Source organism: Pelodiscus sinensis, chromosome 19 (genome assembly GCF_052426305.1).
Source record: "Pelodiscus sinensis isolate ZL-2025 chromosome 19, ASM5242630v1, whole genome shotgun sequence".
Classification (NCBI taxonomy): Eukaryota; Metazoa; Chordata; order Testudines; family Trionychidae; genus Pelodiscus; species Pelodiscus sinensis.
The window spans coordinates 21489276-21513570 of record NC_143070.1 but is presented as its reverse complement, the minus strand read 5'-3'; the positions used below and the strand labels follow the sequence as shown (position 1 = coordinate 21513570).

The 24295-nt window shown below is 50.6% G+C and overlaps 1 protein-coding gene across 2 annotated transcripts in view; it reads right to left on the bottom strand.

Moving 5' to 3' along the window:
- The window catches only part of LOC142821632 (E3 ubiquitin-protein ligase TRIM15-like), a 30284-nt gene extending 10547 nt beyond the window's left edge, over nucleotides 1-19737 (bottom strand). Inside the window, exons 1-5 of one of the 2 annotated variants that reach the window (XM_075913205.2) lie at nucleotides 19515-19737; nucleotides 16954-17303; nucleotides 6792-6887; nucleotides 5860-6090; nucleotides 5511-5533 (exon numbers count right to left, since the gene is read on the bottom strand). In XM_075913205.2, coding sequence (XP_075769320.2) covers nucleotides 5511-5533; nucleotides 5860-6090; nucleotides 6792-6887; nucleotides 16954-17178 — 575 coding nt within the window. In that variant the 5' untranslated portion in view covers nucleotides 17179-17303; nucleotides 19515-19737. Of the gene's footprint in view, nucleotides 1-5510; nucleotides 5534-5859; nucleotides 6091-6791; nucleotides 6888-16953; nucleotides 17304-17799; nucleotides 18023-19514 lie in introns of those variants that run through there. The other variant, XM_075913204.2, reaches the window with a different exon arrangement.
- Nucleotides 19738-24295: the final 4558 nt, after the last annotated feature.

Here is a 24295-nt window from a genome sequence, read left to right as displayed (position 1 = left end):
AAGAAGCACTGATTTCTTACAGTAGGAAGTCAGTGCTTTTGCGGAAATTCAAGCGGCCAGTGTAGACAGCTGGCAAGTTTTTCTGGAAAAGTGGCTGATTTTCCAGAAAAACTGGCCAGTCTAGACACAGCCCAGATGTGGCCTCACCAGAGCAGAATAAAGGGGAATAATAACTTCTCTAGATCTGCTGGCAATACTCGTCCTAATGCAACCTAATATGCCATTAGCATTCTTGGCTACAAGGGCACACTGCTGTCTCATATCCAGCATCTCATCCACTGTAATTCCCAGGTCCTTTTCTGCTGAACTGTTATGTAGCCAGCTGGTTCCCAGCCTGTAGTAATGCTTGGGATTCTTCCATCCCAAGTGCAGGACTCTGCACTTGTCCTTGTTGAACCTCATCAGATTTCTTTTGGCCCAATCCACTAATTTTTTTAGGTCACTCTGGACCCTATCCCTACCCTTCAATGTTTATCTTAGCATTATCTGAAAACTTGCTGAGGGTGCAAACCAGGTCATTAATAAAGATGTTGAACAAAACCAGCCCTAGAACCAATCCTTGGGGCACTCCACTTGAAACCAACCACCAACCAGACATCATGCCTTTGATCACCACCTGTTGAGTCTGAAAATCTAGCCAGATTTCTATCCATCTTACAGTCCATTTATCCAGTCCATACTTTTTTAACTTGCTGGCAAGAATATTGTGGGAGAGAGTATCAAAAGCTTTGCTAAAGTCAAGGTATATCACATCCACTGACTTCCTCATGTCCACAGAGCCAGTTACCTCATCATAGATGCTAATCAATTTGGCTAGGCATGACTTGCTGTTGGTGTCAGCCATGTCCATGGCAGATTGTAATGCCATGTGGGAGATGATATGCACTTCCTGTGCTCCCCAGATGAATGCCCTATGTGATGACAAAGCCCACCCCACCTCCCTATTTCCAGCAAGACCCTTATGCTGCCTTCCTCCAGTCTTGCCTCAAACGTACTATCCTGCACTCCCCAGGAGAATGCCATATCCTTTAAGTCATGCCAGAACCCACTCACTGCCTTATAGCCAGGGGGTCCCTTGTCCCACCTTTGAGCAAAATCAGCCTCTTGTGCTCTGAAAGAAACTTTTAAAGATCCTGGAATTTAGAATAGTAGGAGTAATCATAATTGACCAGTATCACAGTGTAATTTGCTGCTCTAAGGATCAAGGTAGCTGAAGAATAGATGTAACGCTCCCGCCCCCTTTCCTGGGGGGGAGGGGGCCACTAGGCTCCGCTATCTCGCTCTTCACTAGTCCTCCGGTGAACTACCGGGGCGGAGGGGGACCTAGGCCCGCCCCCTCTCCAGGTCCCAGCCCAGGACCCTAAGGGAGTGCGTCCGAGACGTGCTGCCCAACGGTGGGGGGGGGGGCTACGGCCGCAACTCACGGGTCCCAGGGGTATCCGACCCCATCCTGGGCTGCTTCCTCCGAACCTTTAGGGCCCGTCAGTCTCAGTCTGGTTCGGCGGGGTGACAGGGGTGACTCACCCACTCTGACCACGGGGCTCTCGGTTGCTCGTCCGGGGTCCGCTGTTGGTCCTGCCACCGCCCCTCAGTCCTCGGCGGGTGTCTGCTGGGCGTCCCGCCAGAGCCTCCTCTCCCCCCCTGTGTCCTAGCTGCCTGGCTTTTAAACCTGGCGCTCTTGGTCAGGGACGCCGGCGCATGCCCCTGGGGGGAGGGCCGGGTGAGTGCGTGGGCAGCCCGTCGTGGAGGCTCCTGCGCCTGTGCCGCCAGTCACTGCGGGACCGGTGCTGCAGAGCCGCTCGGGCGTCCCGGTGGCAGTCTTCCGCGGCGCCCCTGGTGCAGGGCGCGGGATTGGGGCTCATGCTCCCAGCCGCTCTGTTTTCGCCTGCGGCGGCAGCCGCCGCAGAACAGGTGCGGCAGAGCCACTCAGGCGTCTCGGCGCCGGTCCCCCGCGGCGCCCTAGTGCGGAGTTGGGGCGCGCTATCCCCGCCGCCCTGTCACACAAGACCATACAGCCCATGCTATCCATCCATTTATGGTCCTTGTGCTGTGGAGTGGAGCTCATGTTGAGCTGTTTTGCCCTGTATCTGACCGAGTCCACTACTAGGGAATTAGGGGGAGGGTGTGTACAGAGGAAGTCCATGCCTTTAGCTATAAAATATTTGTGGTCCACCCTCTTATTGGTGAGAGTAAAGAATGCTGGGGTTTGCCAGATGATGTTGGCAGGGTCCATAATGGCTTCATCCATTGGGAGGGCGATCCTGGAGGATACGGGAAGCTGTAAGGTGTGCAAGAGGGGATACTGTTTCTTGTTGACCTCCTGCAGGTCCCATTCCTGCACCAGAGCTACTCTTTTAAAAAGTTTTTGGAACTGTTTAGAGTCGTTGGATGGAGGCGGGGTGATAGAAATGATAGCCTTGTCTGGCAAAGAGTAGGAGTTGCACAGGGGGGACCTGTCTTCCCCTTCGAATAGAGAGTCATCCAAGTCAGATTGAATAGGCTCTGAAGAGTTTGGTGCTGTAGCTGACGGTGTAGGTTGGGGAGACTAAGATGGTCTTTTTTATGTTGTTGGTGGAGCCGTGTGGTGGCTCTTACAAGAAGACGCTGACTCCCAGAGATGCCACTGCCCAGGATAGGGTGGTGGTGAACACAGATAATGATGTGAGTTACCAAGGGGGTGGTGGAAGCAGGTGACAGTATCTGGAGGAGTGAGACTCTCAAGGTGGGTGGTGAGTTGAACTAGAGTGCTGAGATGAGAAGCGGCTGTGTGACCCAGTGCCAGCTTCACTGGGGGAGATTAATGAATGGACCAAACCAATGAACATCGAGATGATGGTGCCGATGAGGCCTGGATGGGAGGGGTTGTATGGTGCTGTGCATGCTCAGGTGTCAGTGCCAGGGCTGAGTGTGTGGGGTTTGGTATTGCTGGTGCCATTGGGGATGGTGATTTGGGAGAAAGCATCTTTTTGATGCCATATCTGGTGTGGTTTCTGGTGCCGGCTTCATTGCCGACCTGTGCCTAGCAGGTGTCACAGATTCGGCCGATGCAGTTGGTGCTGCTGGTGCTGAATGTTTTTGTTTGGGCTCAGAGTGGGCCCTTTTTTGTGGTGCTGATGATTTAGGTGGTGCCATGCCAGAGGTACCAGGCCAATGGCTGATGCTCACCCTCAACGAGCTGGGTACAGTAAAACTCCAATAGTCCAGCATCCAATTGTCCAGAATTCCTGATAGTCCGGCATCAAAATGGCAAGAGCTCCTGATGGAACCGGGGCAGAACCTGGAACCACTCAGCTCAGCCGCTATCACGTAGGTTACAGCAGGGAGGGGAGGTGTTTGGCTCTGGGGAAAGGGAGGGGAGAGGGATTGGGTTGCACACAGAGTCCCAGCCAGCTCATTAAGAAGCCAGCCGCTCAGTGCACATGCGTCAGCCAGTGCCTGGAGGGAGACTTGAGGCTGTACTGGCGGCTCCGGGACCCACACACTCAGTGTCTGGAGGGGGATTGGTTTGGGATACTCCTGATACTCTGTCATATATGATAATCCAGCACTACCTAGGTCCCAAAGGTTCCAGATTATCAGAAGTCTACTGTACCAGGGGTAACAATCTGACTGGGGAAACCCGGGTTTTTGACTTTGACTTGCTAGAAGAGGTAGAGGGACGAATTTTGTCCAAACCTTTCAGCTTGTCTGATGGTTTAGGCCTGGGAAGAGAGTTGTCCCATGGTGGCTGAAGCAACTTTTTGTAAAGATATGTTTTCAGCCTATTAGCACAGTTGCAGCATGCTCTCATTGTAAGATTGGAGCAATGCACACACATCTGCATCAGATGGGCCTCTCTCAGACACTTTATACACAGGATGTGCTCATCAGAAATGGCAATAGCATCTTGGCAGGATTCACACCATTTAAAGCCAGGCATGAGGAAAACAGAAGTCTGGGTGAAGGATAAAGAGAAAAACAGGGTTTTTTTAGTTTTTTCGTTTTTTTAAGGTAGGAGATTGGGAGAGACTCAAAACTTGAAAAAACAAGAAAAATTGAGGAGAATTAACTATTTTTGTGGGGGGTTTTTTGTGAAAAAGGGGCAAGATTGAGTAGCTCCATCTGCCACTGAGGGTGGTAGAGAAGTACACCAACAGCATGAGGAGGCGCCAGGGTGCATGCACAGCATACTGGGGCACTGCTGGAAAAATATCCGGTTGCTGGCATGAGGAAGCACCAGCACCCACAGTGGAGTACCTACAGGGACATCACTCAAAGAAAAAACTTCTTTTGTTTGTTTTAAACCTGCTGCCTGTTCATTTCATTTGGTGACCCCCTAGTTCTTAGATTATGGGAACAAATAAATAACTTTTCCTTAGTCACTTTTTCAACATTAGTCGTGATTTTATACTTTCCCCCTTTAGTGTTCTCTTTTCTAAGCTGAAAAGTCCAAGTCTTTTTAATCTCTCTTCATATGGGTCCTGTTCCAAACCTCTAATCATTTTTGTTGTCCTTTTCTGAACCTTTTCCAATGCCAATATATCTTTTTTTAGATGAGGTGACCACATCTATACGCAGTATTCAAGATGTGGGAGTACTATGGTTTTATACAGAGGCAATAAGATATTTTCTTTCTTATTCTCTTTCATTTTTTTAATGATTCCTCACATTCTGTCTCTGAAATTAAATGCCACAGTGTTGGCTGCTGAGGTGTTACAGCATAGTCACTATTTCCAAGTGGTCCAATTATATTTACCTCTTGAACCAGATCCTTCACTCCACTTAAGCCTAAATCAAGAATAGACTGTTCCCTTGTGGGTTCCAGAAACAGCTGCTCCAAGCAGCAGTCATTTAAGTTATTAAGAAATTTTATCTCTGCATGAGGTGACATGTACCCAGTCCATATGGGAATAGTTGAAATCCCTTACTATTACTGAGGTTTTTGTTTTAGCATTTAATTGTCACTATAACTATCCTGGTCAGGTTGTCGATAATATATCCCTACTGCTATATTCTTATTATTGAAGCATGGAATTACTATCCATAGAGATTCTGTGGAACATTTTGGTTCATTTAAGACTTTTACTTCATTTGATTCTATATTTTCTTTCATATCTAGTGCCACTCTCCACCCCAAGCACAACCTGTTTTGTCCTTCAGATATATTTTGTACCCTGGTATGACTGTGTCCCATTGATTGTCCTCACAAGTTCCCATGATGCCTAATATATCAATATTCTCCTTTGATACAAGGCACTCTAGTTCAGCCAGCTTATTTTTTAGATTTCTAGTGTTTGTGTATAAGCACTTAAAAATTTATCACTATTTATCTGTCTGCCATTTCCTGATGTGTTAGACTCTTTTTCATTTGATTGTGTCTCATCTGATCTGACCCAGACTTTATCACCTACCATTCTCTCCTTCTGAGGGTGACACTGAGAAGTTTTTAAAGATGTGATGCTAACATAATTTCCTAGTTCTTTCCCAGTGTCATGCAGTGGCAGGTATAAAGGGGAGTGAGAGCCACATACCTGCTCAAGGTGCTTTTAATATCCTAGGGGAGGGGGAGAGAGAGAGAGAGAAAAGAACGTCAGTCCCATACAACACACTGTGGACACCAATAGACACACAAAGAGGACTCCAGAGAAGGGATATTGTAAATATGAGAAACAAAGGCTCCTCCTTAGCTCCTGAGTGAATGGGACTTTGCCATCTCTAATAGCTCTGTGCTGGTAACTCTGTAAAGCACAACAGGCACTCACATGGCAGCAATGCACATGCCGAGTTACACCCAGGTCTGACAGCTGGACCCCAGTGCTTGTGATTCAGGAGCCTCCCTTCCCTGTGTGGGGAGCTGGGATGTTTCTCCCTCAGTCTCACCTGCAGGAATTCACTCGCTGGCTTCTGATACGTCCCCTCCAGCTCACCGATCCGCTCGCAGAGACAGGAAATCTGCATGGAGAGTTTTTTGACAGCGTCAGTCTGGAGCCTCCCAATCTCCTCGTCCAGTTTCATCAGCTGGGCCAGCAGGAGTCGCTCTTGTTCCTCCAGGAACTGCTGCAGCTGCTGAAACTCTGCCACAATCTTCTGCCTCTCGGCTTGTGTCTGTTTCTATAAGAGATAAGGAAAGGGCTGGTCAGGACATGGACAGAGGCTGAGGACCTTTAATATAGTCTGAAAAGAGAGACCATTTCTAAGACGTCTGTGTAGGGACCAGGACATGAGTTGTCAGGCCTAGAGCAGTGGCTGTAAATCAGAAACTAAAGCTAGAGTCAGGCCTGGAGCCAGAGTCAGGATCTCACTAAGGCTATATCTACACTGTGGCAGTGGCAGCATCCAGGCCCTTTCAAATGTCACTGGAACACTGGACTTCACCCCTTTCAGGAGCATGGATCTACCTTCCCACCTGGCTCAGGGCCCTGGGGAGGGTGTTAGCTTCCTGCCTGGGGTTCAAAATTTGTGATCCTTCACAGCCTCATATTTGACTATACATTTTGATCACAAGGGGGAGGACTTTTTTTACAGCTTGGGTCCCAATATTCCCTAAAGGGCTGTGTCCATGTCTCCTGGGAAATAATCGTTGTTCACAAAAAACTTCTCCCAAGTCACATCATAATAAATAGTAATTAATTTGTTAATTAAAATGGATGTTTCATTTTTTTCCAGGGAGGGAATATTTGTGACATACACACACTATCCCATGATCCTGGAGAAACACATAAACACACATTCACCAAGGCCACAGAGAAAGCAAACAATAAACAACCCTCCCAACTCCATGTCCTCGCTGGTGAAGAACAGCAGACACCTACCAGATACTTCTGGCTTCTTTCCTCACAAATCACCTTTAATCCTAGCAGCTTCTCTCTCTCTTCCCTGAGAGTCGTCAGATGGGCCTGGAGCTTTTCCTGACAAACACAAATGAGTTGGTGGTTTTATTCTGAGTGGTGACTGTTTTATTCTGAGTGGTGACTTGTTTGTAGGGGGCGTTTTCCCACCCAAACTGCAAGACAGTGTCAGTCTCCCTAGACAGACTCAGTGAGGGAGGCGATAGCTTCTGCTGGTCCAGCTCCTGTTGGTGAGAGAGCCAAGCTTTTGGGCTTTCAGAGAGCTCAGCTCTGGGGAACAGACTCTTTCCTGGACCTCAAGAGAATCTCTTTGTAAGCTTCAAAACTTGTCTCTCACCCAGAGAAGCTGGACCATGAGCAGATATGACTTCACCTTCCTTGTCTGTGTGACCTCCCAGGACCAACACAGTCACAGCAATACTGGGCACAGCAATGGGATTGTGGAGAAGATGTAGGACCTCAGACACCAAGGAAATGGAACTTTATTCAAGCAGCCCAGCTCCTCTCATTTTCAGCCTTGAATCCCTGTAGCTTGGACTGGTTGGGCAGCAGTGATCTAAGCCCTAGGGCAAGGCTCCTGAACATGTTGGTTTGTGTTAAGAACAGCTGGAGTTTGCCATTGTGCTGTTCCTACCGCTCTTTGTGGCACGGGCCCCAGAGTACATTGGCTGGTCCTTGCCCACATACCCATTAGCACAGGTCAGCACCATTCAGCATCAATGTTTTGCTACAATCTGGTCTGGTCCCAGTGGTACCTGGCATGGACTTGTGCTGCCTGGAGCCCTTGTAGAGGCAGACTCCAGGTACTTGGGGTCCAGACAGTATTTAGCATAGCTCAGCTCGGTGACTGAGTTCAACCTTTCATGGAGCAGCCCAAGAGTTCAGCATCCCAGAGGGAAACCCCTCTCTGCAGGGCCTGGAAGCTTTATCAAGGCACTTTTCCCTTCGAATGTCTCCACTTCATCACTGCTCAGTACTGCTGGGGGGCGGGGGAGGGAGTACATATCCTTGTGGTTAGGACACTGGCCTGGGCCTTGGAAAATTGGGGAAGTTAGACCAAGATATGCCACTGACCTGCTAAGTGTCCTTGGGAAAGTCACTTCCCCATACTGTGCCTCAGTTTCCTCTCTCACCTCTTTTTTCTAGTTAGACTGTAAATAGCTCAGCACAGAGACTGTCCCGCACTGACTTTTGGACAGCCTTTCCCCTGCCCTCCCCCCCCCCCCCCCCACACACACATAATAGAAATAATCTAGAGCTTGCAGAGGCTTCTGGGAAGAATTAATAATAATAATAATAATAATATGTCTCTTTTCTGCACTGTCTCAGCAATTGGGGGTGGAGGGGGGGGGGCATGCTGAACACACAGGGAGCACAAGAGTCCCTGACCTGCTCCCATGCCCAACCACCCCCTCTCCTACCTGCAGCCTCCTGTGGAAAGAGGAAGTTGCACTCTTCCAGCAAATGGGGGATGCTGAACACACAGTGACCATGAGAATCCCTGCCCTGTCTCCACACCAGTCTGCACCCCCTTTGCAAACACAGGCTCCTGCCTACCTGTGGGAGCTACTGTCACTATGTCACACATGTTTTCAAAGCAGAAGCAAAAGAGTGAGCCCCAACCTGTTTCTTACCATGCCTAGTCCAGCTGCTCCCTTGAGATCTCTGTGCTATATCTGCTGCATAAGTGGGTACCTACAGGATATCTTTTGCCTTGTAACTCACACATGCCTATTGCATTGGACATTCTTTTTCTGCTAAGACAGTGGTCACCAACCAGAAGATGACAGTCAGTATTCCCAGCCTCCCTTCACTTCCCCCACCTGCAACTAGGAGCCTGCCACCCCTCACAAAATTGGATCCAGCGCTGGCTTCTGTGTGTGTGTGGGGCGGGGGAAGGGGTCCTGAAACTTTGCACAAGATCTGGCTTGTCAGGAAATGTGCATGCTGCTCCTCCCCTCCCCACAGCAGTGTGCACACTTTCTTATTTTCCCTTCCATTCCCCCCGCTCCAGGGAGGCAGGGTCCAGGGTGGAGGGGACGGGGGAGGAGGGGAGAGGGCTAAGATGGCAGCAGAGAATCTGGACATTGGGTATGAGGAGTGGCTGGATTTCTTAAAGGACTGGCACATGCGTTTCTTCCAGTACTTCCTGAAGATCCTGCCCAAGAGATACTTGTCCCTGGAAACCCCCAGGTACTGGCAGAGCTGCTCCTGTCCCCTCCCCACTTGTTAGAGACCCACCAGCACCCTGCTTCTGCCCCCTTCCCCCAGCCAGACACCTAGCCCCTGCTTGCTCCAGCACCATACCTACCACACAGATTCGGCACCCTTATCCCACTCACTGGACCCCTCATTTTTGGTCCCACCTCAGAGCCTAGGCAAGACCACAAAATCCACTAACCCTTGGAACCTCAGAAGAGTTAACCCAGGTCTGAAACCTTGACCCTCAGTTCTACCTACCCGCTCCCCGCTCCCCGCACCCCTCATGGGGCTGGAGTGCCAGGGGAGGGAGGTATCTCAGTTGGGGCTACATCAGTGAGGCTTGGGGTTTTTTTGAGCATTTTTTTTTAATCTCACTTGTGTGGTCCCTGAGGGTACGTCTACACTACAGCGCTAATTCGAACTAACTTAGTTCGACAGTGGACCCAGAACTTCAGGATGAGGAGGGACACCTTCCTGGAGCTCTGCGAGTGGCTCGCCCCTGCCCTGCAAAGAAGGGACACTCGCATGAGACCCGCCATCCCCCTCCAGAAGCGGGTGGCCATCGCCCTCTGGAAGCTCTCCACGCCGGACAGCTACCGATCCGTCGGGAACCAGTTCGGCGTGGGGAGATCCATCGACGGAGCGGTGCTCATGCAGGTACGGCACTCGTCAGTCACTGAGCCGGAGGGGAGGGGGGCTGCGAGGAGGGGATGGGCCGCCCCAGGGACAAAGGGGGGGCGGGAGGAGGCAAAAGTGCCCTGCACCGGAGGGGTCGGGCTGTCCCGGCCGTACTACACGCCGCCAGGGGGGTTGCTTCCGGGATTGGGGCGCGGGGCACTGCCAGGACACGCACGCTCCCAGCCACCCGGGCGCCCCACTGATTGGCGCTTTGCTGTGTCTCTCTCCGCAGGTGGTCAAGGCCATCAACCGGGTGCTGCTTCGCAGGGTGGTCCGCCTCGCCGACCCGGACGCCGTCATCCGGGGCTTCGGCGCCCTCAGCTTCCTCAACTGCGGTGGGGCCATCGACGGGACGCACATCCCAATCTGTGCCCCGGAACACCAGGCGTCCCGTTACGTGAACCGCAAGGGGTACTTCTCCGTCATCCTGCAGGCCGTGTGTGACCACTGGGGACAGTTCACGGACATTAATGTGGGCTGGTCCGGCAAAGCACACGACGCCCGGGTGTACCGCAACTCCTCCGTGTGCCAGTGGCTGCAGGCCGGGACCTTCTTCCCCGACCGCCACATCAGGGTTGGGGACGTGGACATGCCCGTGTGCCTGGTGGGGGATGCCGCCTACCCACTGCAGCCCTGGCTCATGAAGCCCTACACGGGGCACCTCAATCCCTCCTGCCAAGCCTTCAATGCCAGGCTGACCAGGGCCCGCATCGTGGTGGAGGGGGCCTTCGGGCGACTGAAAGCCTGCTTTCGATGCCTCCTCACCCGTCTGGACCTGGCCGAGCACAACATCCTTCCCATGGTGGCAGCATGTTGTGTGCTCCACAATTTGTGTGAGCGAAAGGGGGAGGCTTTCCTGCCAGCCTGGATGGCTGAGGCTGACCGCATGGCTGGACACTACGGTCAGCCCCGCACCGCCGCCATCTGGAAAGCCCAGCGGGGGGCCATCCGGATCCGGGAAGCCCTGCGGGAGAGCTTCCTGGTGGAGGAGGAGGACTGACCTCTCCCTGCATGCCCCACTGGGGCCTTCTTCCACCCTACCCCCCTTCCCCTTTCCCCTCCCTACCTACTGTAAAATAAAGACACCTGTCTGTTTTTATTAATAAAATGTCTGTTTATTTCACATAACTGGGTGGTGGAAGGAAGGAATGAGGGTGGGAGAGGGGAGGGGGAAACCTGGGACGAGGGAGCTGGAAGGGGAGGGAAAGGAGGAAGGGAAAGGAAAGCTCAGGGGTGGGAGTCCGGCTGCCTCTCCCGTCTCGCCACACTGCGGGTCCGGGGGCGTCGGTGGGAAATGGTTGTGGAGGGGGGGGCAGGAGGGACGGGGGGTGTGGAGGAAGCAGGAGCGGAAGCAGGAGCGGGAGCAGGAGGAGCAGGGGGAGCAGGCGGAGGAGGAAATGGGAAGCGGTTGAGCAGGCTCTGGAGGTGGCCTGGCAGGGCACGGCCCTGCTCCTCCAGGGCCTCCAGACTCCTCCGGCGCAGCCTCAGGTCCTCTTGGACCCAGTGGTCCTGGGTGCGGATCTGGTGGTCCATGAACCGGAGGTGCCACCTTTGGTACTCCTCCTCGTTCCTGGCTCTCCTGCTTGCCCGGGCACGGGCAGCTGCTGCAGGCGGTGTGGTGCGCCCTGCAGGCCCAGGTGCTGCAGCTGTGGTGCAACAAGACCAGCGGTCAATTACCCCAGGGGCCCAGGTGTGTGAAACCCAGCTCCCCTCTGCAAGGCCAGGGCCCCTGCAGGATCCCCAGCTGCTGCTCCTTGGTGGGCAAGGCCCAGGCGCATGGTCCCAGGGCTGCCTCTCGCCCCAGCCCCCCATACACATAAGGGGAACACGATGGTACTCACAGGTGAACGCCTCCCCGGCCTCAGACGACACAGGCGAGTGGCTCTGTGGGGTGCCTCGGGGGTCCCGGGTCCTGGGCAGGCTGGCGGCAGGCTCCTGGCTCTCAGAGCCCTCCTCCTCCGTCTCCAGGAGCGGGCCCTCTGCCCCGGGGTCAATCACGTCCCGGGGGGTAGGGACGGCATGAGGCCCCAGGAGGCGGTCCAGGGCGTGGAAGTGGGGGCAGGCCTCCGGGTCGGCCCCTGGCTGGCAGGCCCGGGAGTAGGACTGCCGCAAGTCCTTAATTGTGCACCGGACCTGCTCCCGGCTGTGCTGGTGGCCCCTGGCAGCCAGGCTGGCAGCCATGCGGCCATAGACGGCCGCGTTCCTGTGGCTAGTGCGGAGATCGTGGACATTGGAGGCTTCCCCCCAAACCTCGATGAGGTCCACGATCTCCGCACTTGACCAAGCGGGCGCCCGCCTTTTGCGCCCCCGGGCAGGCTCCTGGGAGCCGCCAGGCTGGTCCTGGGGAGCAGTGGAGGGCTGGGTGTCCTCGGGTGGCTGGCTCATGGTGTGGCAGGTGCAGGGTCTGCTGGCACGGGTGCTTGCAGCCTTGCAACTGGCACAAACTGTGTAGCCAGCCCGTGGCCCTTTAAGGGCTCCGGGGCCGGGAGGGGGGCAATAGAGTTTCCCTGGTGTTGGCCAGAGTGGCCACCAGGGAAACTTGGGAAGCCTTAGCCTCCCACTAGTTCGAATTAAGGGTCTACACAGCCCTTAATTCGAACTAGCTAGTTCGAACTAGGCTTAATCCTCGTAAAATGAGGTTTACCTAGTTCGAACTAAGCGCTCCGTTAGTTCGAATTAAGTTCGAACTAACGGAGCGCTAGTGTAGCGCCTAGGAAAGTTAGTTCGAACTAACGTCTGTTAGTTCGAACTAACTTTGTAGTGTAGACATACCCTGACTGATTTTCCTATGGGTCAGTAACCCTGACCCAAAACAGGTTCCCTGCCACTCCCATAAATAAAAACAATGATGAAACATTTGTGTTGGCCCCCCATCTTGCTGCAGCATGATAACACTCCTGCACCCCCACATCCTCAGTCTTCTACCACAACACTCCTGCACCATCCACACACTACAAATCTGTGTCCTGAGCCCATCATACTCCCAACCCCCCTGCCCTAAGCCTCTCATACACCCGAACCCAAACTCCTGCATCCTCACATCCACAAGCCTGCGGCTTGCTCAGCACCCCAACCCTCCACCTGACCCCAACACGCTCCAGCCTGGAGCCCCCTCCCTGAGCCAGCATCTCCTTCTCCACCTCCTCTTGCATTCAAATTCCCTCCCAGAGCTTGCACCTCTCACCCCTTCCCAACGCAAATCCCTCATTCCCTCCCCAGAGCCTCCTGTCTCAACCCAGTGAAAGTGAGTCAGGGCTGGGGAGAGGAGGGGAATGGAGTGGGTAGAGCCTTAAGGAAGGAGTGGAGTCTTGGGGAAGAGATGGGGTAGATCTTGGCTTGCTCTGACATTTAAAAAGTGATCTTGGGTGTAAGAAGGTTGGAAACCACTGTGCTAAGAGATTAGCTTCTACATTGTATCTTCTCTAAAGCTAGCCCTTCTGTTTTTTTAGTACAGTGGATGCAACAGTGAGTCCGTTGCCCACTCCCCTGGCTCTTCCAGCTGTTTAGTGAGAACAGATCTCAAGGCAAAAATGTAATTGGATGACATATTCCATGAACAAATGCACTGCACCCACATGAACAGGGTGTGATTAAATGTGTGGAGGAGAACAATGGTGCAGAAGATGTGAGCATAGGATGAGGAGAGGAAAGTTGCAGGGAATGTAAAGTAAAGACCCAGGAGGAGATTGTGAGACAGCAAACAGAACTGCTGACATATCTGGTAAAGGCACAGGAGGGGCAAAAGGAGCACAGAACCTCCCTCAAGTCTACAATGAACCACGTGCCCTCTTTATCAAGTTCTATAGTCTCCCTTCCCAGATGCCCTAGAATATACGGGGGAAGGAGAGGGATGAGGCGAAGAAGTCAAGGGAAGCCTTCTAGTCAAGGGAAGCCTTCTAGTCAACCTCCAGGGATTTATCCCAGAACAAACGGATGTCCTTCCCCCATGTGTGATTGCTGAACAGGAGAATTGTAATGTGTTATTTGCATATGTTCCTCTACCCCAAAGTTCCCACTCAGAACTCCATTTCTGTGCTTGCTTCCTTGTGTTTCCTAAAAAAAAAAAGCATGATTTCTCAACATCAGTATCTTTATTTCTTGTCTTGCATGGCACACAGGGAAGCTTTACAGGATTTACAGGCCAGCACACTTACTGCAGGGAGCTCCTCATTAAGAGCAACATACGTGACTGTTATATCACTATCAGGTCATTCACAAAGCTATTTTTCAAAGCCTCTCTGATTTGCAGTGCCTCTCAATGTGCTGTCCTTATTGCTGCTCATAATTAGTGGTGAGATGATCTGACTGGACCTTCCTTCCTGACATACAATTTTCCCCTTTACTTTGACAGGTATTATGGAGCACACAACAGGCTGCCACAATGAGAATGTTTTTGATGATGTCTAACCTAGTCAATAAACTACAAAATCTTCCCTTTACATTCTACCAAAAGCACATTCTACCATCATTCTGCACTTGCTCAGCCTATAGTTGAATTACTTCCCACTGATGTCCAGGCTGCCTGTGTACTGCTTCAAGAGCCACAAGAACAAGAAGTAGGCTGGGTCTCTAAAGATAATTATTGGCATTTCAATGTCTCCAGGGGTAGTTTTCCAATTGGAAAGAATGTTCCATCTTATACCTTTTTGAATTCAAATCCCGGGCTTCATTTGCAACTGCGGTATGCCTACATTACCCTCCTAGTTCGAACTAGGAGGGTAGTGTAGACATATCCCCACTGACTTCTGTCAACATAACATCAACAGAACTCAGCAGTTTTATTGATGGCAGTAAACCTCATTCTACGAGGAATAACACCTTTTGTCGACAGAGTTCTGTCGACAGAAGGCGTTATTGCATCTACACTGTCCTTTGCGTCTACACTGTCATGTCAACAAAGAGACTTGCTTTGTCAACAGAACTGGCTGTAGTCTAGATGCTCTTTGTCAACAGAAGCTTTGTTGACAGTAACTTACAAAAGCCTGTAGTCTAGATGTAAGGGTTTCATTCTGGAATTGCTACACTTCAGGGCAGAATAAAGCAATTCGCAAACCTCTATGAAAGTTACCTTGCACATGTGAAAGTTTTGCAGCCACTGGCCATCGTCCCATAGCTGCATAAATATGGTGTCCCACCATACTCTGCTTGTATCCTGGGACCAGAGCTGGCATTTCACTGTATCAAAAGAATCAACTGCCGCTAGCCTCTCCATTCAAGTGTTTCATATATGTCTGTGGTTGTGGCCTCCTCACATTCTTCCTTGCTCCTGGCTAGGCTCTGGAATTACTGCAGCATAATGCGTGAGGTGTTTGCAATGATGACCATAGCACTTTGTAGATGAATGGGGTCCATGCTTGCCCTGCTATGGTGTCTGCCCAAATAACCCATAGGAAAAAGGTGTGAAAAGGTTGTTTGCCATTGCTTTCAAGTGGGGGGAAGGGGAGGAGGGAGGAAATGAATGCATTATGGGGCACTGACAACGTACCCAGAATCACCTGTCACACTGTCGTCCCCCCACCATCAGGCCTTGGGAGCCTAAACCAGAAAGCAAACGGGTGCAGGAACAGTGGGATAGATATGCACAGTGTATTGCTATCAAATTAACAGTAACCACCCCAACGGGGACATGTATGTCAAACTACATCCTACTCACAAGCATAGTGGGGACATACACCTTCAACTTTACAAAATCGGGTGCTAAAAAAAAACCAATTTGCATAAATTTGATCTAATTTAGAAATGTAGACATAAGCTAAGTACTACAGGCTGGGAACCAGCTGGCTACATAACAGTTCAGCAAAAAAGGACCTGGGGATTAGAGTGGATGAGAAGCTGGATATGAGTCAACAGTGTGCCCTTATAACCAAAACAGCTAACAGCATAGTGGGATGTATTAGTATGAGCATTATTAGCAGTTATAAGGAAGTAATTATTCCCCTTTATTTGGTACTGGTGAGGCCGTATCTGGAGGGTGGTGAAGCACTGGAATGGGTTTCCTAGGGAGGTGGTGGAATCTCCATCCCAAGAGCTTTTTAAGTCCTGAATTCACAAAGTCCTAGTTGGGGTTGGTCCTGTTTTTAGCAGGAGACTGCATTTGATGACTCCTAAGGTCTCTTCCAACCCTATGATTCTATGATTCACACACAGGACATAGTTACACAGGGCGCAGAGGGAGGAGGGGACTTATGATGCCATTAATTAGTAATTAAAATCCATAGTTATTATATATTAGACTGAACAGCAACTTAGAACTCTGTATTCCTGGGTAGCTTCCTCTAAGGGAACCACCATGTGAACATGATAAGCCCAGGAATAGAGGCCAAGGCAGACAGACCGAATTCTGATCGTCTTCACAGAACAGTTTCAGAACCTCCTGGTGTTCCCTACACACCCTCTTAATCCTTTGCTGCCTATGAACATTGTTTCTGTTTGTCACCAACTGCCTGCTTGGCCTGAGATTTCTGTCTTGCACCATTTGGCTACGTCTACACTGGCATGAATTTCCAGAAATGCTTTTAAAGGAAAAGTTTTCCATTAAAAGCATTTTCAGAAAAGCATGTCTAGATTGGCAGGATGCTTTTCCTAGATGCGGTTTTCCGCAAAAAAGCCCTGATCGCCATTTTCGCAAGAGGGGCTTTTTTGTGGAAAACAATACTATGCTGTCTACACTGGACCCTTCGCGCAAAAGTCTTTCGGAAAAAGACTTTTGCCTGAATGGGAGCAGCATAATATTTCCGGAAAAGCACTGATGATTTTACAGGAGATCGTCAGTGCTTTTCCAGAAATTCAAGGGGCCAGAGTAGACAGCTGGTAAGTTTTGCCACAAAATCAGATGATTTTGCAGAAAAACTTGCCAGCCTTTGTCTTTACTGAGGGTCATACATTGTGGTGGTGGCCTTCTTTCTGGCCTGGCAGCAGCACAGACACATCTTGCCTCACTCATGTGTGTATGGAAAGTGCTTCTCACAGAGCTGTGTTGCCCACCTCTCCCTAGTGACAGAATCATAGCTCTGGAAGGAACACTGAGTGGTCATCTAGTCCAGTAACCTGCACACACAGCAGGGGTTGGATGCCAGGAGTGTTCTGGGCTTCCTGCACCTGCCCAAAGGAAGGAACCTGCAGGGGACAGATTTAGGTGGCGCCAGAGATCAGGGGAGGAAATCTGAGAAATGAGAGATTCTGGCTCGGTGATACTGAGCGTGAACAGGGAAGGATGGAATTAATCTGGATCCAGAGTCTGTCCTACCTTGTCTGTCTGGGCAGCCTCATCCAGGAGCAGTACTGGGTGAGAGCTGTGCTCAGATGATTTCTCACAAACCACACTCATGGCTTCCCCGTCCTCACACAACAGATCCAGGGCTTTGCTATGTCTCTCATTCAGATGGGTGGTCTCTGTGTCTGTAAGACATTCCAGGCAGGTGGGACATTTGGATTTCTCTTGGATTTCCTGTACAGGAGTTGCTGTGGCCATGGCTGCTTTTGTTCTCTCTGCTTCTGTTCTAGATCCTCAATTGTTTGTAATACAAACAAAGACACTCTGCTAGTTTTTATTCCATTCCGGCTGTTTTCTGAAAGATGTTGTTTTGAGCTGATTCACTGAAAAACATAATTTTTTTAGAATGAAACTATCATAGTTTTGTTCACAAACGATGATGAAAAATAATGTCCATTTTTTAATCACTCCTGCAGACTTGCTTCTGAAAACAAGGCTTGTTTCCTGCAGTGGGAAAATCTCTCTCAATGTTTGTAACATTGTCTCTCTTATAGTGAGGTCATGAAATCTTCCTTAAAGGCAGGACCATAGTCCACCCCTGCTCACCTCTCTTCCATAGTGGTTCCCCTCCTGGATCACCCTCCCAACCATGCTTTGTGAGACTTGTATTATGAATATGCATAATTGTGACGAGGTGGCGGCATGGGCCGCCACCCCATCTGCTTGTAACTCGATTATGCTCAATGCACTGCCCGGTTCCAAATCTCCCGGGCGGAGTGGGGGGTCCGGGCCCACCCTTACTCCGGACCCCGACCCAGGGCCCTAACACCGAGAGTGTGCCTCTCAGTGGTAGCAGAGGGGCTAATACCCCAAACACACCTGCTCCCGGGTTCCACTGCCCGCCCTGGGTCCTTCTCCACTCCGCCGGCCCTTGGCCGCGCCGGTCACCCGCTGGCTCCCGTGGGCTGCCTGCCTCCTCCGCTTCCCCCTTGCCCGGGCCTCTCGGTCGCCTCCTCTCCCTCCTGACCTCCTGATTCCCCTGGCTCCGACCGCCCTTCCCCGGTCGCTGCCGCCTCCTTTATGCTCCCCCTCTCTTCCGGGTTCCCCGGCGTCGCGCCCGTGACGTCATCAACGGTGCGCCCAGGCACCACGTGATGACGCGTCTCTCCCTCGCGCGGGCCGGCCGCGCTTGTTATCTCCCTCTCGGCTACCCCGGTCGGCGGTAACAAGTGATGGGGTTGCTCCACCCCGTCACAATAATTCAAAGACATGTTAGTCAAAATGCACCATGTGACATGTCATTTTTAAAGTTACAGTTTTGAATATGTACATTCTATTCCTGTGCATGTATCATGCCTCTCTGTGAAGTTAGAAATATTCAGTGGAAACCTGTTTTATTAATATAGATCTTCTAGTGAAGGGTGCTAAGCTGCTTACGGTGGCAATGACCTGTAAATGACTTTGTTTTTCCTATAAGCCCAAACTGTGGGGCTGTGTCTACACTGGCACCTTTTTCCGGAAATGCTTAAAATGGAACACTTTTCCATTATAAATATTTCCGGAAAAAGAGCGTCCACATTGGCAGGATGCTTTTCCGGAAAAGCCCTTTTTCTGGAAAAGCGTCCGTGGCCAATGTAGACGCGCTTTTCTGGAAAAAAGCCCCGATCGTCATTTTCGCGATCGGGGCTTTTTTCCAGAAAAGACTACTGGGCTGTCTACACTGGCCCTTTGCCGGAACAGTTTTCCGGAAAAAGGACTTTTGCCCAAGCGGGAGCAGCATAGTTTTTCCGGAAAAGCAGCTGATTTCTTACAGTAAATCGTCACTGCTTTTCCGGAAATTCAAGGGGCCAGTGTAGACAGCTCGCAGCTTATTCCGGAAAAGCGTCTGCTTTTCCGGAATAAGTGGCCCAGTGTAGACACAGCCTGGTTGTTTCTACAAAGTCATGTGACCACGCCAGCTGGTGCTGGAGTCTGTCTTGAACCTGGGATTTTCCATGGGGGATGGGGAGGGATCAACAAAGGGTTCCTGTTCTGGGGAAACTCTATTTAGGAATGGCAGAAGCAAACAGCTTGGTCTTCACCTGGCCTTTGAAATTGACTTCCCACCAAAAAAGGGTACAGAAGTGGCTGAGAGTCACAACCCAGAGAAAGTTCAGCTCTGGTTTGTGAAGAATCTGCATCTGTGGCTCAATTTTGCAGATGCAGATAAATTTTGCATCTGTGCAGACTCTAACTACAGTAATGGCAGCTAGATTTGCAGCTGTATGTTATTTCAGCAAGCTAAATACAGTCAGTTATTTTATTACAAATCTTCCTTTGCCTTCACTGAGAGTAGGATCTGGCCCAGTGCTTTTGAACAAAACGCAATAATATTATGAAGAATGGCTAAGTCAAAGTCTTGTAAAAGTCGTGTTACAGTGCTAGTAATCTGAAATGTGTTTTTATGTACATATAATATAAAAAGTAAAAAATTCTCATGGGATTACCTAATCTTTGTATTATTAACAAGTCCCTGCAAAAAAAAATCAATGGCTCTTAAGAATGCTACAAGTCCTTTTAGTTCAATGGCTTTTGAACAGCCAAGATTCACATACCTGATTTGAGAAGTTTTATGATCTTTAGTGTGTGGCTTGGTCTTCCAAAATCCTCATCCGATAATTGATAGTTTATAGTCCAAAGCCCACGCCATTGTATCAATTTGCACAGCTACGGCTAGCTGTAAAATAGCTACAGAGAGCTATTGTAGCTTTTCCTACAGTTTGTTAAGAAATCTGTTTTGTTCCAAAGGGGTAATTGTGCTTTACTTCTTCTGCTGAGAATGGCCCATTTTGAAAGCGAAAGTGCTAGAGGAAATGTGAAGTCATCATCGTTTCAACCCTTCTGATGTGGGCAGATGAGTCCTCTCTTAAAGAAACAGCCACATTTCTGCTGAAAGAGAAGTGTCAGTAGCAGCAGAGGAAATTTTCCATGTAACCCAGATCACCTGAATGCAGTAAGGATTCAGAAGGGACTCTTCTTCTTGGGGTTCTTTTGTTGGTTTGCTTTTGTAAACTGCAGTAAATGTCACAAATAATAATAATAATATTTATTTTTTAACATCTGATCATCACAATAAAAATTCTCCCAGGGTATGTCTACACTACCCCGCTAGTTTGAACTAGCAGGGTAATGTAGGCATACCGCACTTGCAAATGAAGCCCGGGATTTGAATTTCCCGGGCTTCATTTGCATAAGCGGGGAGCCACCATTTTTAAAACCCTGCTGGTTCAAACCTTGTGCAGCGCAGCTACACGGGGCACGAACTAGGTAGTTCGAACTAGGTTTCCTAGTTCAAACTACCGTTACTCCTCGTGGAATGAGGGTGTTTTTATTTATGAATCAGAAAAAGACAGAGGGACAGACATACAGGGTATGTCTACACTACAGCGCTAATTCGAACTAACTTAGTTCGAATTACTTAATTCGAACTAAGCTAATTCGAACTAACGCATCTAGAACTAAAAACTTGGACCCTGAAGAGGGATTAAGGATGGCCGGAAGCAGTGCCGGTAGGGCATCAGAGGAGGACTTAGAGCATGGAGATGCTGTCTCAGGCTAGCCAAGGGCTGTGCTTAAAGGGTCCCGACCCCCACCCCGGACAGACAGTTCTCAGGGGTGCCCCGCTTGCAAAGCAGTCCTGGCTTGGAGTGCCCTTAGTGCCCACACTGGGCACTTCACAGCACTCGGCCATCAGCCCGGCTGCACTTGCCGCAGGCTGCCATCTGGGGAGAGGGGGCAATTGGGGGGCTACAGGAGAGCTTCCACCCCCAGAAGCCCGCAGAGCCAGCCCAGTCCTCCCCATCGGGGGCTCGTACCCCGTTCCTCCCTCACCTCCTTCCACTTACCCTTCCCTAGCCCCTCTTCTTGATGTACAAAATAAAGGACAATTGTGTTCAAAAATGGAATCTGTCTTTATTGAACAAAACTGGGGGAGACTGGGAAAAGGAGGTGGGAGAGGGGAAGAGAGAGGCTGGGAGAGGGGAGGGCAACTAAAATGATCAGGGGTTGGGAGGGAACAGGTCCCATATGAAGAGAGGCTAAAGAGTCTGGGACTTTTCAGCTTAGAAAAGAGGAGACGGAGGGGGGACAGGATAGAGGTCTCTAAAAGCAGGAGTTGGGTGGAGAGGGTGCATTCAGAAAAGTTCTTTTTTAGTTCACATAAAGAAGGACTAGAGGACACCAAAGGAAAGGAATGGGTAGCAGGCTTCAAACTAGAAACAGAAAGTTGTTCTTCACAAAGCAAAGAGTCAACCTGTGGAACTCCTTGCTGCAGGAGGCTGTGAAGGCTACAACTGGAACAGAGTTTAAAGGGAAGTGAGATCAAGTCACGGAGGTTGGGTCCATGGAGTGCTATTAGCCAGGGGGTAGGAGTGGTGTCCCTGCCCAAGGTTTGTGGAAGGCTGGAGAGGGATGGCACGAGACAAATTGCTTGGTCACTGTCTTCGGTCCATCCCCTCCAGGGTCCCTAGGGTTGGCCACTGTTGGCAGACAGGCTACTGGGCTAGATGGACCTTTGGTCTGACCCAGGACGGCCATTGTAAGCTCAGGGCTCAGGGTCGGGGGTCTCAGTGGACCCCCTTGATTCTCTTGCACACCTGCTCGTGGGTGGCCAGGCTGGCAGCTATCCTGCCCAAGCCAGCCACTTTCCTGTGCCTAGTGCGGAGATCGTGGACAAGGTCCACGATGTCCGCACTAGCCCAGGCGGGTGCCCGCCTCTTGCAGTCCTGGGCAAGCTCCCGGGAGCCGCCAGTCTGGTCCCGGGAAGAGGGGGAGGGCTGGGGGGCATCGGGTGGATGGCTCGATCCTTGCCAGTTGCAGGGTCTGCTGGCTGGGTGCTGGCAGGCTTGCACCTGGCACGGGCACCATAGCCAGCCCGTGCCCCTTTAAGGAGACCGGGGCCGGGAGGGGGGCATAGAGTTTCCCTGGTGTTGGCCAGAGTGGCCACCAGGGAAACCTGGGGAGGGCTAGCCTCCCACTAGTTCGAATTAAGGGTCTACACAGCCCTTAATTCGAACTAGCTAGTTCAAAGTAGGCTTAATCCTCGTAAAATGAGGTTTTCCTAGTTCGAACTAAGCGCTCCGCTAGTTCGAATTAAATTCGAACTAGCGGAGCGCTAGTGTAGCGCCTATTAAAGTTAGTTCGAACTAACTTTGTAGTGTAGACATACCCACAGAGAATGCTAATAAATATCTGGGACTCATATGAGCTAGATAAAGTGTTTGGGTGCTGGTGGAGACAGTATTTCTGGTTACTAGTGTCTTTTCGTTTGTGTTCATATTTCTTTAATTAAGAACTTTCCATGGGAATTTTCTCTTAATGTAAATATAAACACCCCCTGACACTTCACCCCTTGTCTGTGATGCCAGAGATCTCCCACTGTTCTTCTCCAAGTTATAGACCAGAGCATCTGGAGGGAATAAAAGGACAAATGAAATTTTGTTCTGTGACATGCACTACTGTTAACTGCCATAATAATGTTCAGATTTTTACAGAGGGATACAGGCCCTCACAACTTTCTAAAGAGGCCTGTCAAAATTATTCTAAACTCCTGTTTCCTGGAATCAACTGTCTGGAAACCTCATAGCCATATTGAGAAATAGTCTGTGGGGAAGATTTCCTGTTTCCACATCCATCCTGCCTGCCCTCCCCACATCCCCAGTTTGTTCTCTCACTCTCCCATTTCAGCATCTCCTGCTGACACTCTGCTCAGGCCACACTGCAAAGGTGTGTGATGCAATTTGGTTCCTTTGCTGAGATTGGAACTTTGACCTGGTGCAGGGCCTGGCCCCGTGAGCTCCTTGGGGGTATTTACTTAGTGCCTGTGCAGAGCACAGCACAATGGGGCCCTTGTCCTCCACAGACTGAAATACAAAACAATTATTGTGTAGATGGGGAGACTGAGGCAGGGGCTGGTTTGGTCAATGGGCCAGATTCACTCTAGTGCTGGCAAAGGGAGGGGAGGGAGTTTGTGGCTCCCCTACTCAGGAGCTGGGGCAGAGCTTGGCACAGACTGAGGAAGCCCTGAGGTCCAGCCTGAGTTGCCCCTCTGTGCCACTGGCCTCTTCCCCTCCCCCCAAAAAATCATGAAATTAGCCCCCAAATCATGGTTTGGTGTCTGAGCTCCTCCTCATGCCAGTGTGTGTGTGTGTGTGTGTGTGTGTGTGTGTGTGTTTCCTGTGCCCCATTTCCAGGTCTGGACGCTAGACGGTTGCAGTGGGGTCCCTGCTCCTCATCCCTAAGCTGGAGGTTGTGATCTGGGAGAGGAGCAGAGGAGCTGGGCTGCTACTCTCAGGCAATGCCAGTGCCTCAGAATCTGCTTCCCATGAGAATTGGCTCCTTTGCTACTGCTGAACATCTGCCAGTGACTAGAACATGCCCAGTAACATCCACTGAAGTAACATGCCCAGTAACATCCCTCATTTCACGAGGGTCGAACCAGCGGGGTTTTAAAAATGGCGGCTCCCCGCTTATGCAAATGAAGCCCAGGAAATTCAAATCCTGGTCTTCATTTGCAAGTGTGGTATGCCTACATTACCCTCCTAGTTCGAACTAGGAGGGTAGTGTAGACATACCCCAAGAAAGGAAGGAGCATCTTCGCGGGCAGGCTTGCAAACCTAGTGAAGAGGTCTTTAAACTAGTTTTGTTGGGGGACGGTGACCAAAACCCTGAGGGGAGTGGGAAAGTTGGATACATGGAAGAAATGCAGAGAGGAACGAGCAAGAAAGGAGGACCCCTGATTCGAATGGAGAAGATAGGGTGATCAACTGGTTATCTGAGGTGTTTGTACACTAATGTGAGAACCCTGGCCAACAAACAGGAAGAACTGGAGGCACTGGCCCAATCCAAGAAATATGATTTAATTGGGATAACAGAGACTTGGTGGGATGACTCACATGACTGGAGCGCTGTCATGGAAGGGTATAGATTGTTCAGGAAGAACAGGCAGGGGAGGAAAGGAGGAGGAGTTGCACTGTATGTAGGAGAGTACTATGATTGCTTTGAACTCCAGTATATAGAGGGAGAAAAACCTTTTGAGAGTCTATGGGTTAAGTTTAGACGTGTAAACAAATGCGGTGATGTTGTGGTTGGTGTCTACTACAGGCCACCGAATCAGGTGGATGAGGTAGACGAGGCTTTCTTCGGACAACTGAGAGAAGCTTCCAGATTGCGGGCCCTGGTTCTCATGGGGGACTTTAATCACTCACCCTAACATCTGTTGGGAAACCAATACAGCAGTACACAGGCAATCCAGGAAGATTTTGGAGAACGTTGAGGATAACTTGGTACAAGTTGTGGTTGGCCCCTCCCGCCTGCCCTCTTGAGTCCAAGGCCCCCT